The 17,724-nt window shown below is 48.0% G+C and overlaps 1 protein-coding gene across 1 annotated transcript in view; it reads left to right on the top strand.

The window, feature by feature from the left end:
* ZNRF3 (zinc and ring finger 3) overlaps positions 1-17,724 on the top strand; it is a 53,078-nt gene that overhangs the window by 14,866 nt on the left and 20,488 nt on the right. The window contains exon 2 of the mRNA XM_019538652.1: positions 747-872. Coding sequence (XP_019394197.1) covers positions 747-872 — 126 coding nt within the window. The remainder of the gene's footprint in view (positions 1-746; positions 873-17,724) is intronic.

Genomic DNA, 17,724 nt, shown 5'->3' with positions numbered 1-17,724 from the left:
GGTCCATGATTAGCACTCGTTTTGTAGGTGGAAGTGCCACGTGTCACAGACTGAATCCTTACCCGACTGCTGCCCCATGCCAGGGACTAGGGGGGAGTAGGATCCCTCGCCAGTTGTTCAGAGGTCAGCTGTGAGGAAGAGAGCCTGGGGTCATCAAACCAGAGCTTAGATTTGCACTAGCACCATATCACTTAAGTACCCACTTCTGGGCCAAGTCTCTGGGGGCCAGAGATTAAATTCCACTGTCCAGGTCTGCAGCCTGTGGCGTCACAGGTTGTCCGACTGTTGTCGGGCAGGGCGCCACATCTGAACAGAGACCGTTGCATGGGTGCGTCGTGACGCTCGGCGGGAGTGCCTGCTTCATCTCCGTCATTTCTGTGGAATCTGCTCCTCTCTCGGGCTCGGGACCTTTAACGCAAGATGGCTTTGAAGCTGCTTAGTCTCTTTACCTTGTGCTTTTTCAAGGAAGAGCCTGCTCCCTGTATGGGTGTATGATGTTCTCGAGGGACGGGACATCCATGTACTGCAGCGCCTCTCATACTGTGACTTGCCACTGGCACAAGAGCAAGTGCTTTTTTGTGAAAGTGTGGTGTGGTGTGGTGTGGTGTGGCGTGTTTCACAAGGAACGTGGGTTTAATATCACTTTATTTCTTACACACAGGTAAAGAGAACTTAACAGTTATTCATGCACCTGCTTTGCCAACAGTTTTATTAATTTCTTCCTTTCTCTTCTGGTTGTGTTTCAGATGCACCCGCTGGGACTGTGCAACAGCAATGATGAGGAGGACTTGTACGAATACGGCTGGGTAGGAGTGGTGAAGCTGGAACAGCCAGCACTGGAGCCTAAGCCTTGCCTCACGGTTCTAGGGAAGGTAAGAACACAAACACCACCTCTCGGGTTTTGGTAAACAGCTTGTCAAGCTGCCTCCAAAAAGCATTATTCCCCTTTTGTGAGATGAGCAAAAGATGGGCAGAGACCCTTTCTAAGGCCTCCTGCGAGAAATTCCACTTGCTCCAGGTTTGACACAACACGTTGGGCCTAGGATATCTATAGAAAGCCATGGAGAACTTGGATGAAGGAGGCTGTTCCCCCTGTGTGTGCTGTCCTGGCCTACCTCCCCCCCCCCATGCCTGCTCTCAAAGGTGTTGCCAATAACTGGGTAAAATGGAGCTCATCCTTCTCTGCAGACCCTCAGTCACCACTGTCCAGGTGGTGGTTATCCCGGTAATTTTTCTCTGCATCTTGTTCCAGTTAATCAGTAACTGGAACAGCATGATTCTCAGATGAAGCCTTACCTGTGCCTGTGTACAGTGGTATTAATACATCCTATTTCTGCCTATGACATCTCTTCTTGATGCATCTTGCAATGCTGTTGGTGGCTCGTAGTCATCCTGTGGTTGACAAACACACACAGGTTCTCAGCACCTCAGTTCTTTCCAGCTGATGAGTTCACAGCACATAGCAGCAGTTCTTGCTGTTAATCCTTGCAGTTTGAAGTGTGAACCTCATTCCACAGCCTGAGTGGTGAGGAGGAAAAGAAATGATGCATTTGGTGAGCACCATCCTCCCGCATGGTGTACAAGGCAGGGGAAAAGTCTTGCATAATCATGTGATTGAAGACTGTTTCAGGGCATTGACATGAGGAGCTGTAGTCCCATGAATATCATAAACCTTCTATCAGGTGTTTTCTGACTTTTGGATACTGATTTTTTTTTGCACCTTTTAACTGCCTTTCATCTGCATTGTATGGAACTAACCTGGAGAATGATAGCGGCTGGCCAAGTTGGTTTGTTTTTGTTTTTTTATTCTAAACCTCTTGCACTTGCAGACTTGCTTTTCAGTTTTCAAGATGAAGAGTTGATCGAGCAGTCTGGAATTGGGTGGGCACAGTGATAAGCCAGTTTAGCTTGCACCTCTGTTCCAGCTGTGCACAGTGCTGTGTACTGGAGAAAGCAAGCTGCTCTTCTTCAGAGTCGGCTTCCATGATGGGGCCATCCTATGTTTCCATTAGCAAGTCGGGAAGTAGCCTTCTAGGAGAATTGCATGTTTTTTTGGAGGAACCCTCTGATTCAGAGGGAGTTTCCTACTGACAAACTGGTGGACCTTTAGAGCAGGCAGAGAAGCACTTTACTTCACTGACATTTGCTGCAGGTTCAGTGGGGGTCATATGGCAGCTAACTCCTGTCTGAAAAGCAACTACATCTCTTTCTGTTGGCTGCCAGTGAGCAAGGGGCAGTTCTCCAAACTAGCTTCTCCTTTATGGGAGACGTGGAGTTGGACGCTGGCTTCTGCTGCTGCCAAGGATACTGATTGCTTTGTCTTTGATCTTAGTGAAACAAGGTCTGAGAGGGGCTGGAGGGGGAAGACTGGGGCCCTCCCAGAAGCCTTGTTAGCCAAAGGGAATGGCAGAAATGAGCACCGAGACTTGTTGAAGATCATTTGCTGCACTTCAACAAATTCTTCCCTCTGTGTCCTGGGAAATGGGTTGAGGAGCAGGGATTAGAGTGAGGAGGAAAAAGGCTGATGGCACCTGCACCTGTGGTCAATGTTGCTGGGTGTCCTGTCAGTGCTTCACTGGGAGCAAATAGAAATGAAAATAAAAAAAAATCTTCTCAGAGGCCTTTACCAGGGAGGGGAGAAAGAAAAGTACTTCCTACTGTTACTTGTGTTGTATTTTAAGGATTTGAGAGTGCTGCAGCAAAAAGCATGAGATTGAATGAGATGGGTCCTGAGGACAAACCAGGAAGAACCTGTCTCTACATCTCTGCAAGCAGACTCGTGACAATTAACTCATCATGGGGGGGAAGCAGTAGCTTAAGAAGAGAAGAGTATGGAGCACTCCAGACCAAGGTCAAACGGTCTGTGTGAGTTTACATGAAGAAAAGCTGTCTGAGCAACTGTAGGACTCAAGGCCCGGGTGCTAGACTTGGTGTTAAATGTAGCTGGCAAACTGTCTGTACACAGCTGGTGGCCAAGATTGGGAGAGGGCATTTGTCCTGAAGGTAACCAGTGTGTTTCCTGACCTGGGTGGTAGTAATGGATGATTATCACCTGGTAGCTCTTTAGTCTGTGTGGATTGGTGTTGGACTCAGTCCAGTTTCTAGCTGAATAATGTTGCCATCGCAAATGCACCACCATAATTGCCATTAATTGGCCCCTCTTGTTGGCAAGCTCAAAAGAGAGATGAAGATATAGAAAGCATTTTTTTTTCTGGTCTTAGAGCTGATTTCTCTGTTGAGGAGAAATTGCTGCGTGTGGAGGAAGCTTATGTCACCTTCATGTAAATGTAGACCTATAAATATTGTATCTATGGAGTTCACGCTGATAATTTTCACAAGCTCTGCACACAAGGGAATGGATGTGGATTAATGAAGGCATGCAGTTGGGAGAGATGTGTGGGGGGAAAGGTATCTTAAGCATCTCTTGGTAAAATTGGAAATAATTATGCAAATAACAATGTAGAAGTGGCAGAAGGGCAGGATAGTGATGTAAAAGAAGCAGTTTAGCTGGAAGAAAGAAAATTAAATGTTTTCAAAACCAGGCCCAGATAATGTGTTTAGGGGTTGTACAGACAAGGGGCACTCTGAACTCCAAGTGTGGGTGTTTTGAAGTTTTTCATGGATTTCATAGACATTAGGGCTGGAAGGGACCTGGCAAGATAATCAGGTCTGGCCCCCTGCCCCAGGGGCAGGAAGTCAGCGGGGGTCAGATCACACCAGCAAGGTGAGCGTCTAGGCATTTCTTAAAGGTGTCCAGAGTAGAAGGAGCCTGGAAGATGGATTGACCTTTTGGAGGAGAAGGGAATGTCTGGCCCCGACCTGGCGTGTGCTGTGTCTGTCCTTGCTTTCTGTGGGGCTGTCAGCTGTTTGCTTTGAACTTATCTGCACTTGGTCTCCTTTCGTGGCTCCTCCAGCCCCCTCTGCTTTTTTAGGCTCTTTGAGGTTTTACTTCTCCTTTAGTTCCAGGAAGAGTACCCTGTCCTAACCGGGATGGAGCTAGCTAGACAGCTTTCTCTACCAATGGGTGGCCCTGCCTCTGCTAGCTTAACTCCCTAGAAGCTGTCTGCCTGAGGCTGTCTTATCTGTGATCTAGTTCTATCTCCTTTGCTTGGGTTTTAGCAGCCCTTTTGCAGCCTTTTTGGATTTAAGTCTTTGCCTTCAGAGGGGCTGCCATACAGAACTTAACCGGGCAATGCTGTCATTGTATTTGTCTCAATCTGGGGAAAAAACAATGCATAATTTATGAAAATCTCAACTAGTTTTGCTTTTATGGGTGAGAGTACATATTTCCTTTTTGTGATTGTATTTTTTTTTCCTCATCTGGGTCATGTTTCCATAGATTGGAAGAGCATTGCAAATTTAATTCTGAAACCCAGATGTCATGTTTTCTTTCATGCAACAGATACTGCCCCCCAAAATTGGGGTACATGTATTAAGTGGGGAAACTGACTTTCTGCAGAAGCACCCTGCTTTGATCCATAGTGGAGCAGCTGTAGTATTACTATTCAGGCAGCTAAGGGAGTCGGTTAATTTAATGGCTCATTGTTCTTCACTCCAGTGTCTGCTGGCTGTTCCTGGTCTCTCTCCTTCTATTTTGCAGCACTGGAAACTCCCTAGCTCTTTTCAAGTTCCATCTGTGGAGACCAATCTATAGCATCAGCTAGGATTTCATCTTTAATTTAGGAGGAGAGGGAAGGTGAGTCAGCTGAAAAGTAGACTGTCCCTATCTACGCAGCCATAGCTCCAGAAAACATTTGCCTTTTACCAGTAAGGTGTGAATTTATATTCTGGAGTGTGTTGTATGTCAGAAAAGATGGTAATTGAAATAGTTTGAGTAATGAAGTCATGTGAATGTTTTTGGCAGTTCAACAAACCATGAAAGAGAAGATCTGTATTAGAGGCAAGGGTTTTTTGGGCAATACCTTTTTATTTAAAATATATTGCCCCCACCAAAAAATCCTTACTTGCATAATTCTTGGACAGTCGTGGCTGCAATATTACTGTAATGCTACCAAGAGCTATGCAATATATTTCACATTACTTGCCTATGTAGATGCATCTTCTTTCAAGAGGCATTGTGGGAAGAATGGCTAAACTGTATAAAACCCAAGATGCAAAGAATTTGTCTTGAATGAGCCATGAATCACAGATTCTGCTGTCTAATGCTGTCCGGCTTAAGAGGAGAGCCTGTCTGCAGATGAAGTCTGTAATCTTTTTCTCAGATCCCTTGCATTTCCTAACACTTGCTGGGGTTTGGTATCTGTCGCAGTCTCAAGTCCATGCGATGCCATGTTATGAATTGTAAGAGTCCGGCCTGCTGGACTGAAGGAAGGAAGGAAGCTGGTGCTCTGGGCAGAAGGAAGAGATTGAAGTCGGTTTCCAACCCACTTTGGTTGGGTGGGTGAGGCCAGGGCACTGGTGCACCAGCTAAGTACTGCCAGCCAAAGAGAAAAGGGCTTTCTGGCACAACAGTGGCTCCCTGGTGACTGCCCGTGTGTATGCTCTTACCTCCTCCTTGGGGAAAGCTGACCTCTGCAGTAGTTAGTCCTCAGGGAAAGAGAGAGAGAAGCTGCCGGGAGTGGGAGCTTTCATCCCTGCGGGGGCAGAGCATGCACGCAGGCTGCTACATGGCGCAGTTGGCACATGATAGATCCCAGTCATGTTTACCTCATGGTGAATAGATCGTGTGTACATGCCATTAGCATTTGGGCATCTTCATCAGTGTGCCAGGTTGACAGCTACTCTAGTGTGACAGTAAATTGTAGATTGCAAAATTGGACTGAGATAAACCTAATGTTTTTAATTGGTATAAAATGCCCATCTGTGACAGTTCATGCAGTTTAAAGTAACATCTCGAGTTAAACTGGTGCGACTCAGGTTTGCTGGGCCTCAGAAGGACTCCGGATCAAGGCAAATGGGAGCTGTCAGTAGGAACAGCAGTGGGGAAGGTGGTCAGGCGTGTCTTGGGAGCGGGGGAGAAGGAGGGAGAAAACTGGCAGTCAACTTAAGCACAGGGAGAAAGTTTGACATTCGAGAGAGCAGGGAGGGAAGGAGAGAGAAGGCTTAAGAGCAAGGCTGCCCATGCATAATGCAGCCATCTGCTTGGTTGGTCTAAGGAGTCTGCGTAGATCAGCACTGCAGTCTCTTTCCCATAGACACGTCACCTTTAACAAGAGCATTTAATTCTTGTGGCTTCTGCATCTCGAAGAGGTTGTCCGGCGAGGCTGAGCATTGTGTGGTGCCGTGGATGTGAAGGCACAGGAGAGCTTAAATAGCTCCCATCGGAGCCCCAGTGAAAACTGGGATCCTGGTTGAAGGGGGGGAGGTGGGGTGGCAGCCTTGATTTAGCATCTCCTTTGATCACAGTGCAGCCCTGTTTGAGGCACTGCTGCAGGCAGGCGAAGCAAAGGCCTGGGCTTTACTGATCTCATGAGGTCCTGAATAGGGCTGGAGGGGGAATGACAGAGGAAGAAGAAAGCGTTGAAAATGAAAAGGAAAACCCCATGAACCCGACCAGTATTATTGGCTGGATTTGCCTACCAGGGAGCCGCTCAGTTTCTGCCAGGCTAATTCTGCTCCAGCTTCCCTCCCCCCTGCCTGGCGCCCCCTCTCCTCTTCTTTCAGACTTTTTTTGTTTTGCACCGTGGCTGTTGCTCCTCGGTTCTCAGGCTGGGAACCCACTGAGCCTGTTGCCATGGTCACTGGGAAGCTCTCCGTGCCATGTGCTTCAAAGGGAACCTTTCCCCTCCTAGGATTCCCGCCGTCTCAATGCAGGCGGCACAATGAGGCTCGTTCTCCTTCGCAGGCCGGCCTCTCACCGACCGACATGGCGCCATGGCCCAGCAGTGCCTTGTCTTTTTTTTTTTCCTCCAAAGTTTTCTGAAGTTGCAGTTGGGCGCCTGCGCACACGGGCTGCTGCCTCTATGCTGCAGGCCTGTGCAGGGCTCTTCCTTTCGCTAGAGAGTTGACGACGTTGACTTGCTGTCAACTTTTCAAGAAGTTAGACTGGTAAAACCTAGCCTGCCAGTGCCCTCCTTCCCAGGGCAGGGCCCATCAGGATGCATAGTGAAGGCTGGCTTAAAACCACCAGCCCTGCCCTCCTGTTCAGGCCCCAGAGCCTGCAGGAAGCGATTTTTCTTTCCTTGTCTTCCCAGAGGCGTCCCGGGAAGGGCTCCCTTTCCTCGGAGGAGAGCTGTGGGAAGCTTGACAGGGGAGGAGCGCCCCTGTTACCGTCTGCTTTCCTCGGGCCCCTGGTAGGGTCCTTAAAAAGTGGGGAAAAAAACCTCAGCCATTTTTCCCCATACCTTTCCATCACTGTATTCCCATAGACAAGATTGGAATGCATCCACATTTGACACCGATTAGAAAAACCGCTTTCATTTCCACATCGTTATGATCATAAATGTATGGACGGAGTTATAGTTGTGGTTACTGTCTGCCCTAAGATCCAGTATCTCATCTGACAGTAGGTGCAACTCCTACCATGCTGGCTTTTTGAGAAGGTTTTTGTTTAGTTTTAAGCTTGGTCATTCTTGTGTTGGACGTTTGTAAGCTACAATGCCATGACTCTGACTTAAGCCCCTTCACTACTTAATTTTGTGAGCTGGCTGCTTTTCTTATCCAGCTGCAGGTCTTAGTGTCGCTTGTTCCTTGTGGTGTCTACTCGAGCTGTACCCTAATGCTTTGGTGAGCAGGGGTGACCTGAGAACATTTTGGGACCTTAATGGAGCTCTGGTGGCTGTTTGGGAAGGACCAAGATTGTTAGGCCCGTGCAAGTGGCTGTGACTGTACAGCAAATAGACTGTGAAATAAATTTATGCCTTGAAGAAGCTGATTTAAAATCCAGTGTGTGAATTAACTTGTAGAGAGGATGATCGGGAAATCAGCTGCACTTTCCAAGCTACTACCTGTAGACTAACTTCCCAGAAAACAGGTGAGAGATTGCTGCAGTACCCGCTCCTGTTCGCAAAAGTTTGAGGCACCTGAAATCAGATGTGTGCCACAGAGAAACTCATGTGTGAGCATAATCTCCAGTGTTAATGCCAGTAATCTCGGGTAAGGGCCACACTTTTTGTCAGACTTGTATCATGGGGGAGATCCCTCTTTAGGCAGAGAGTGATGGTCCTAGGACATGGTACAGTTACAGTGCTCTTGGCATGCCAAGGTTAGTTTGCAGGTAGGGTTTTAAGTGTACCCCTTTGATTTCCTACAGATCTGTCCTCACTGAACTCAATGGAGGAACATCCAGAATTTCAAAGACGCGTTTCTTTCCAGGAGGGAAAGAGGGACAACGGCTCCAGTTGTCCCTAAACTATACCCCAGATTCCCGAGGAAGAATAAGGGCCCTGTAACACCTTATAGGGAATGTCAAGGAAACAACCAATTTTATTCCAATAAACCATTCAAAAAATATACAGTGGAGGATATCACTTTTGCAAAAGAGCGGTCACAAAAGCATGTGCCTGCAAAAGAAAAATGGTGCAGCACTAAGGTGAAAACATGAGTGAAACCTAGCTTTTCTTCCTTGCACGTACCTGTGCTTGAGGTAGGCTAAACTGGGGAAGAGCATCTGGCTATAGATCGGTCCACTGTGGAGCGTGTGACAGAAGCAGCTATCCTTAAGACTCGGCTCCAAAGCAGTACTGGTAATTGTACAAGTATTTCTGTGGCTGTCTCTGGGCCCTGCTACGCATTCAGATTAAAGCGAGGTAAAAACCAGCTGTTACACGTTTTCAAGCACTAACTTTATAGCTGATTCACTCTTTTTATAGCTGGAGAGTCTCTTTAATTGTGTGATTAATTATTTTGCACCTGTGGCTGGTCTAAATTTATTGTGTGATTTGTCAGTTAATTGTGTGATACTTAGTTTGTACTTGTGACCAGCCTTTCTTTAACGCATGTGGCTGGTCTAAATTGATTCTGCAATTCACCGGTTAACTGCGTAATATCTCGTGTGTAGCAGAGGCCTCCGGTGCCCAAATTGTTGTTTCCTCAGTGCCTACAAGGTGCCTGGTACAAAGCGCAGAAGTTAGTCGCTACTCTGAGTTCCTACCGCAGAGGCACAGAAGACCAGTCTCTCAGATGTAGAGGTTGAATAGTATTTTCATGTGGCTTTAGGTAGTGCTGGCATGTAGGAAGAAGTGATTCCCATAACAGCATTTAGTAGTGCTCTAGGTATTAACTCGTCACAGTCTCCCTGTGGGCGGGGGGTGTTCTGCCCCCAAACCCCATGTAGTCCTCTACCTGAGCTGCTTGCCAAATGCAGGCCCGTGTAACAGGTATGTGAAGGGGGAAAAGGACTGGCCTGGCAAACCTTGTCCAAAAGCGAGAACATGGTGGGGGTGCAGGAGGAGAGGTGAGAGCGAACAGCTAAGCATCATTGCTGAGTGTACGTGCAGGTGGGCAGGCTTGCGATGTAAGGTCTGAAGCGTAGACACCAAGCGCATCGGTCCGACGAGAACTGTGAGGATGGCTCTGGTGAAGACGAGGCGTTTACATTTTATATGCTCGGTGCCTCTGGTCTATCGTAAATCCGTACCTGTGGCTTTATGATCCCATCCCACACGTGATTGCAGCAGCCTGTTTAAACAGGAGTGAGCAGAAGATTTTGAGGTGAGGTGGAAGTCTTCAGTTGACAGGTTACCCCAGTAGAGGATGGCAGTGTGGGGACAGGCCCAGAGGAGGAGGGAGGTTTAGGAGAAAAGGTACTTTGATCTCTGCCCTGTTTCTTGTCAAACAGGAAGAAACACCAGGGAATACCAAGCTGATATAGAGGAGACCTATAAGTTGTTAGTGTGGACATGGTAGCTGTGTGTGGAGGAGAGTGGTGCTTAAAGAACAAAAGGTAGTATTAGGAATCGGTCACTGGGCTTTTGCTGTTGCCTTGGCATCCTCCTGGTCACAGGCAAGGGGCAGATGTGGACAGGGGCTGTACGTCGGACTTCTCCACCGGGCTCTCCTCGGCTCGTGTCACCTTTTGTACCGATGTTGGCTTTAGGGCGAGGAATCTTCAGCAGTTCCCGCAAACAAATGTGGAGCCCAGCTGCTTCCCCATTAATCTAACCACAAGCAACTGCTGTTGCGCAGCACTTGTCGCTGGGCCGCTCCTCCGTCGGAGCCCTCGCTGAAGTCACCGGATGCCCTGGCCGAGCCCCGACTCGGAAGGGATTTCGGAGCTCGTCCTGTACTATCCCTTTTTAGCTTCTGTTGCAGTGTAGGCCCCAGTAGCTGTGCATGATCTGTGAATTGGTCACAATTCATGACAGGAATTTCTGTCCCAAGGAGCTTGCAGATGTAATTAGTGTGTGGGATAACAACTGAAATGAATGATGGTGAAGAGGAGAAGTTGGTAGATGACATGGAAGAAGGGATTTGAAGGAGAGAAATACCTGGGTCAGAAGTGAGGCTGCCTGAAGCCCAGGAAGATGGACAAAAGACATCAGGCCAGTACAGTGAGGTGGATGTAACGGCAAGGTAGAGAGAGCAAGGAGCAGACGTGCAAGCATGGAACAGGATATTTGCAGCTTTGCAGGCAGGAGGGCAGGAGAGGGAGCAGCCTGAATTCAAGGCAGTAAAAGGAGGGAGAGGTGGGGGGCGTGTAATCTAGGGTCTGTGTTGGAGGGGCTGAGCTAATGGTGAGACATGGATCTGTCTAAGCAGCAACGATGGGAAGGAGATGAAGGACTTCAGAGAAGTTGCAGCGGGGTGGGGAGTGCATTTTGGATGATCTTCCATGGGACTGAACAGCAAGTGGAAGGGGAGCTGAAACCTGCTCAGCGCCTTCTGGGGTTGGACTCGTGCTGGTCCCAAAGAGACGAATTGCCTGAAACCACCGCCCCACTTTGCGCTCTGTCTCCAAACATCTTCACAATGGTGGCATTGCTATTTAAGAGTGCCTGCATCTGCAACATGTGAAAGTTAGATGTTTGTGCTGAGGAAACAACTTCATCAAGGGAGCGATTCCAGGTGAGTCAGGTGTCCGTAAACACAAACTTCCAGCGCTAAACGGGGCCTGTGTCCACAGGCGGCATGGACTGAGCTGCCCACCGCTCTGTAGGATGGCCCCTGTAGCTCAGGGCTGAGGCACCATTGTGAGGGATGAGCTTGCACTGTAACGACTGAGTTGTGCGTGTGACCAGCGCGGAGCTTGCGCTGGAGCAATGAAAAGGAGCGGAAGACTGCCCCGGCGTGCTCCGGGTGATCCGCACGTGGGTGTCCTGGTGAGCTGGCTTGCAGTAGGAAGTATGGTTCGCGGCAAGTAGACGGACTCCAGAGACTTCTACTTGTCCAGCCCTGGATGGTTTCAGGAGGATGTGCTGATGGGACCTTCTGACTGCTCCTGGGAGAGCATCTGTTTTCCTTAAAGTCCAAAACACGTAGACTCTTGAGCCCACAAATGGTGTTGAAACTCCCCAAGGGTCCTTTGGGCTGACAGTAAGGGACTAATGAGCCAGCCTGGCTGTTTATGGGCTGCGGTTAACCTCTTGCAAGTTAGGATTTCCTGTCGCCAGCAACAGGCTGCGACCGCCAGCACCACAGTGTTAATGATGAGGTAGGGGCGGATGAATGGCTGGACTCCAGACAGCAGCCTTCGCTGGCAGAGAATCAAGTGGCTGGGGGAAACACTGATGTCTACAAGAGAAATAACACAAGCTCCAGAACCTATAATTCCCATGTTTAAAAAAAGAAAGGGAGAAAAAAACTGAGGAGAAATTCAGACCAAACCAAGCTTTTATCTCTGCATTCTGAATAGAAGATTGTTCCTTAGCAAAGCTGGCTGCAAAAGCCAGGCCAGTTAAAACAATATGCAGGCAGCTTGCCTCCAAGTAACCAGAAATTGTTGGCTCGGAGGAGCCTGCTCTGAGGAGCCAACCTGCTGGGAGACGTTATCCAAGCAACGGCCTGAATGTAATTCCTCCCGCTGTGGAATGGCTCTTTGGCAAATGAAGACCCTAATTAGAGATGGAAGGGTTTCTATTTTGTTTTTCTTTAATCCTTACCCTGAGGCCTTTGCAATACAGCCATGTCTCTGCTTGTGTGGAAAGAAGTTTCCAGTTTCTCTTTGTAACAAGAACCCTTTTTGGAAAGAAGCAACAAACTAACAACATGGCCCACCACAGTTTGAGACCCTGAAACTAATCTAATCCAAAACCAAGGACCACTGTGTTTGAAAGGGTGACCATGTCATCTTTCATGACCCAGTCCGTGCAAAGTTGCTAGCCAAATCAAAGAGCTCCTGGAGCCGGGATGGGCTGGGCACCACCCCCCAGCACATCCGTGGAACTTCTCACCCAAAAGATGCTTCCTGCTGGAGAGGCTGCCACACTCCCGCCCACCCCCAAAAGGGGGGCACAGCTTGGTTGGGAACACTTCGTGAGTCTGAACAGAGGCTCCAGTGGTATGCCATTGCACTCCCTGGGGATTTTAAGAGCCTTTGTCTGTTGTGAAGTTAAGGACTGAGACCTGGAACTTGCTGCCATGTTGTGTGGAGGGAGATCGTGGAGCAGAAGACTGGCTTGATGCATCTGCATCTGCCGCTGCCTGTGTTGCTGAAGAGGCACTCTGCACCCAGGTGCGTCCTGGTGCTGTAGTCCAGCTGAGATGTGACATCTGTGCGTGTGCAAGTAACTGGAGCAGAGTCATCCTCTACAAGGACTGGATGGGATCTTCCACATGGACATGGACGTGGACATGGGGTTAGGTGGGAGCTTGGTGTCCAAGCGTCCGGGAGCACTGCTCCGATATGGACTGAGCTCGCCGGCTGAGTGGGGACGCATCGGGACTCCCAGCTCCCCAGGATGCCCTTGCTGCATTCAGTATAGCCTCTGTCTTGCTTGGGTTCAGCTTTAGCTACTTGTTCATCTACAGAAAGATAGTGTCCCTGCTCCAGGTCACCTTGCTGGTAGTGGTGTGGGCCTTTGTGGCAAATGAGCTGTGTCACCTTCATGTTTCTTGGAAGAAGTCCATGTTATCAGGCCCATTTAATTACTCTTTATCAGCTACATGCAACAAGCTGTTAGAGAGGGAACAGATCTTGGTGGGATTCCCCGTGGGAGGGGTAAAGTGGTGACAGTGCTGTTTTTTTTTGTTTTGTTTTTTTTATTGCTGGCTGTGGGGTAAGCCCCTCTGGGAAGGGCTCAGATGACTTTCATGTATTTTCCTGGACCCTTGTTACCTCCTTTAGATAAAAAATAGTGTCTCTGTGTCAATGGTCTTATACTGTGGAGAGGTCCAGAAGGATAAGAGTGCACGTATCCTTTGGTCTTTCATTTATGCCACTAAAATGGTGCGGTGCCATGACTGCCTGCAACCTGGTTGTGCTGAGTCTAGAGTATTAGCATCAGCTAGATGAGCTTGTTGCTGGCTTCCAGCTGGTTTCTCTACGAGGCAGGAATGAGGCTTTGCATTGGCCTAGGCTAGAATAAGTGTACCTGTATAGGTGTTTGTGAATAGTTAGGACTGTTGCATGTCTGAGGAAAGAAGGAAGGATTGACTATATTGGTCCAAAATAATATTATTTGTTCAAGGATTTGTCCAGAAGAACCTAACATAATCCTCTAGTTGGAGTTCTCTGACCTTTCATCCTGTGATCCAGGCCATTGGACTCCCCTGGATTAGTTGAACTAGAGCATTTTTTAAGGGTAAGAAGAGAAAAGATCTAATCTTGATTTTAAAAATGGCCAATGATGGAGAATCTGCCATGTCCCTTAGTGCTTTGTACCAATAGTTAATTATCATCATAGTTTAAAGATGTGTTCTTTATTTATTCTGAGTCTGTTTGCCCCACCTCAGCTTCCAAGTCTTGTATCATGCTATGCCCTGGTCTGCTAGGCCAACAAGCTGATGATCAGAGTTTACTTCTGTGTAGGTGTTTGCACACTGTAACCACATGCCTCTTAGCTCTGTCTTTGCTAAGTTAGGTAGATTGTGTTCTCCGAGTCTCCTGCTATAAGGCAGGTTTCCCGATCCTTTAATATTCTTCTCGTTTCTTCTTCAAATTCCCTGCAATTTGTCAGCATCTGCCTTGAATTGGGGACATCCTCCCTGGACATAGTGTTCCAGTAGTAAATGGATCTGAGCCAGATACTGAGGTCATGGGACCTACCACAGCAGAGGTTGGGATGGGGTTGTGCCATGGAGGTTTAGACCAGCAGACCCTTCCTGTAGTAGCTCCTCTACAAAGGCCTTGAGTAATTTGTCTCTCTGTATCGGCCTTTGCTGACACCTCAGACAGATGAAGGCAAGAGGTGAATCCCCAATAACAAACGAAGGAGCTTTTTGTGGGTTATAGGGAACAAGGGGTGGTTTGGGGGCAGTGTGCTATAAGCGAGGCCTCACGTACAGCAGCCCTGCTGCCTTTTGCATGTGTAGAGATTTGTTGGGGTGCATGAGTCTTCATAGTCAAATCCAGGTTTCTGTTCCATCTTGTTGACTGGGAGCCAGAAAGTTTCTTAATCGTACATTGAAGCAATGGTCTGTCTGAGACCATGGCTGGGTTGTGACTGTTCTCCATCTTGCCTTCTGCACTGAAGATCAAATCCAGGGCAGTGAGCCCAGCTTTTAGTCAGAAGATTATAGAGAAACGGACTGCCTTCAAAACCCAGGTAACGTAGTTCATTGCTGGAAACCTAGTTCGTTGGTGACTTAAGCAATGAACAGATCTAGAAAACTTTGAAGTCCTTCAGGAGAAGAGATGTCGGCTTTACTCGGAGTCCTTAGTCACGGAGATGGAGGGAGCCGTTGGTCCTTCCTAACTGTACGTGTGGATTAGCTGCCATGGAAGCAGCAGCAATGGAAGGAAGACTGTCAACAGATTTAGGTTATCTTCCTGTTGCCTGGGCCTCCGCTCCCTTTTTTTTCACTTCCTTTCCTGCTCCTGGCTCTAGTTCGTCATTTCTACGTCTTCTGCTTCCAAGGTGCCCTGTACTCCAGCAGGGGAAACAAGGATCGTTTTGGCTGGCTGCTCTGGTACTCCAGGGCAGGGGACTCTAGAGCACGTGTTGGAAACTATACCGACGACCTTGTGAGCATTTGAGTACAGGCAGTCCTCGACTTACAACGTTTATAAATTGACGCCCTGTTTCAACTTTACAACGCCAGTTTTGACTTACAACACCTGATCTGATGCAATGCCATGCTAGCAAACAAGTTCGCTGCGTCGTTCGTTGCCCTGGAGAACGTCTGTCCAGACTTCCGTGGACACTTTCTTTAAGAAAGCAGCCAAGACTCCAGAAAAACCTGCAGCCAAGACTGCTGAGAAGACTCCAACCAAGAGCCCTTCAAAAAGTCCAGCAAAGTCACCTCAAAGAAGTCCTCCTAAATCAATATGATTGATTGCTGTTTACAATAGAAATACATTAACGTAGCTACATTACTCATCTATAATTGATTGAGTACAAAATTCCGGAGTATTTTTGGTGAAAATAGGGTATCGGGCCTTGGTTCAGGAACAATCCTCCATTTATAACATTGTTTCTTATGAGAAAATTGGTTCCTAGTTATGTTTTGACTTAAGATGTGGTTTTCAGGAACCAGTTGTGTCGTAAGTCTGAGGACTGCCTGTATTGCAGTTGGTTGTATCTCTGCGTGACAGCACACACTTAAAACAGCTCTGAATGGGGCACGGTGCTGCTGCCTGTCTGCACAACAGCACACGTTACCTTGGCACGCAGCCTCAGACCCCTGCTTTTGACTCTAGCTTTTCACTACCCCAGAGGCTAGCTCAAGGCCTCTGCCCCTTCTGTGGCCTTCCTGAGATGGTCAGCCCTTGTAACCATGGTCTCTCACAACAGCAATGTCCAACTGGAGCAACAAGGTTGTCTGGTGCCGGAGCCTGGACAGCACCATTCACGGGACCTGGGCCCACAAGGGAGAAGTGACCATAGGCCTCGCCAGGTGCAGAATTTAAAACCAGAACAATTTATTTATCTTCAGCCTTGCTGCATGTCAGTACATTTGCCTTTTTGTCTTGCCTGTGACAGTACTTAAGCCGATTCTCTTATACACTGGGAAGGTAAAGAGAAGACAATCTTTCTGATTTTATGCGTTTGGGAGCTACTCAGATGCTCAGCAGTGTGGGACCACGTTAGCTCATACTGTAATAAATGGTTAATGTGATTACGTATCTAGACAGAGCTAGAAACAAAGATGATCCTTTCTTGGACTATACTTAGGTGGTCTCTTTTTCAGAGCTGGAAACTGAGTCTGAGAGATGGTTTTGTACCTGCAGACTGTTATAGAAAACGACTTGGGACTCTGCTTTTCCGCCGTACTGTGCTAACTGAATGGCCATTGCTGCTGCGTGTTCAGTAAATACAATGCATGCACAAGACAGCAACTCCTGTGCCCAAGGGGCAAAGCGGAGGGCTCAGGCCAGGGAAGAATCGCAGGCTGGTCTGCGACTGCAGAATGTGGATATCCTCGTGTGACGCCAGCAAGTGAAATGGTTGCTGCTGAGCATGGCTTGCCTTGCAGTTCTGCCTATGTTTTGCTTAAATCAGTGTTACTGAAATCACTTGGAAATTGTACATTAACAGATCAGAGGCATCGCTAGTTAATTTTTAACCTCTGCCATTAGCCATTTAGATACTGTCCCTTCCCTTCCCAAGCTCTTCTGTAGAATTGGCTGTTGGCCTAGCTTTCCAGTCCTGCTGGACTGAGGGACAGAGAAATATCGGTGACCGAGGCAGATTTCAACATAGGACAGATACCTATAATGACTGCTGCTCAGCTATCTCTAGTACTCTGTACCCTTTGGTTCTGAGGGACAAAGAAAAGCCGTGGGGTTTGTGCACAGCGATGAAGCAGCATCTCTGACACAACACTGTGGGTTTCATGCCGGATTCTCGGTGGTAAACAGAGCACAGCAGGCCATTATGCTGGAATGTCTCTGCCTGTGGCTGACACACCAGGCTTCTGTAGGCATAGCTGTGAATCTGGAACTGGAAAGGGGATTTCTTCTGTTAATTAGACAAGCCTTTGTAGTCTTTTCCTCAACAGTAGCTGCTGCTAACTTAATATATTGTGAGTAGTGAGAGAGATCAAGAGAGAGACAAAACATTCTTACCTACTTTAAACTCTTAGTTTGCAGAATGTGTTGCAGACAAATGTGGTAGTGAAATAAGGCTGGTTTGCTCCAAACAAAACACAGTATTTATTGGCCCAGCAATATCACCTTAATGTATCTGGGCTATTTCTACCCATTGCATGTCCAGTCATCTAGGATTGGAAAGATGGTGCTGGTTGTCCCAGGGGGAGTCTGGTCCCTGATGTAAGGCCAATGTGCTAGAACCAGCTTGTTGTGACCGAATCAGAGTGGGGAGCAAAAGGGACACTGAACGTGTGGAAAGACCTTCCTGAAGCTGTGCGCATCAGGGCTGGGAAGGGACTGTAGGGGCATGAAAGACTCCTGTGCCAAGACTCCTTATTTCTTTGAGTGTCTCTGCGTGTTTCTGCTCATGGATATTGTTTAGTTTGATATTCTATAGTACGATACCTGCTATTGCAGTGTGCCACCTTCCTCCTCTCATCGTGAACAATGCTGGCCTGCAACACTTTGGGCTCCTTGGATTTCTCCACCTTTGTCTTGTCGTCCCTGTCCATGCAAGAGGCAATCCTGGCCTGCTGGAACCCACAGCCTCAACTTGCGTTGCCTTGTTCAGGGGAAAGCTTTCACCCTGTGGCTGATCCTGCTTGGCTGTCATAAGCATCTCTACCATGCCGAGG

This window comes from Crocodylus porosus, unplaced genomic scaffold (genome assembly GCF_001723895.1).
Source record: "Crocodylus porosus isolate Cpor-Errol unplaced genomic scaffold, CroPor_comp1, whole genome shotgun sequence".
Classification (NCBI taxonomy): Eukaryota; Metazoa; Chordata; order Crocodylia; family Crocodylidae; genus Crocodylus; species Crocodylus porosus.
The sequence above is the reverse complement of the archived record's forward strand: the minus strand, read 5'-3'. Positions and strand labels throughout refer to the sequence as shown.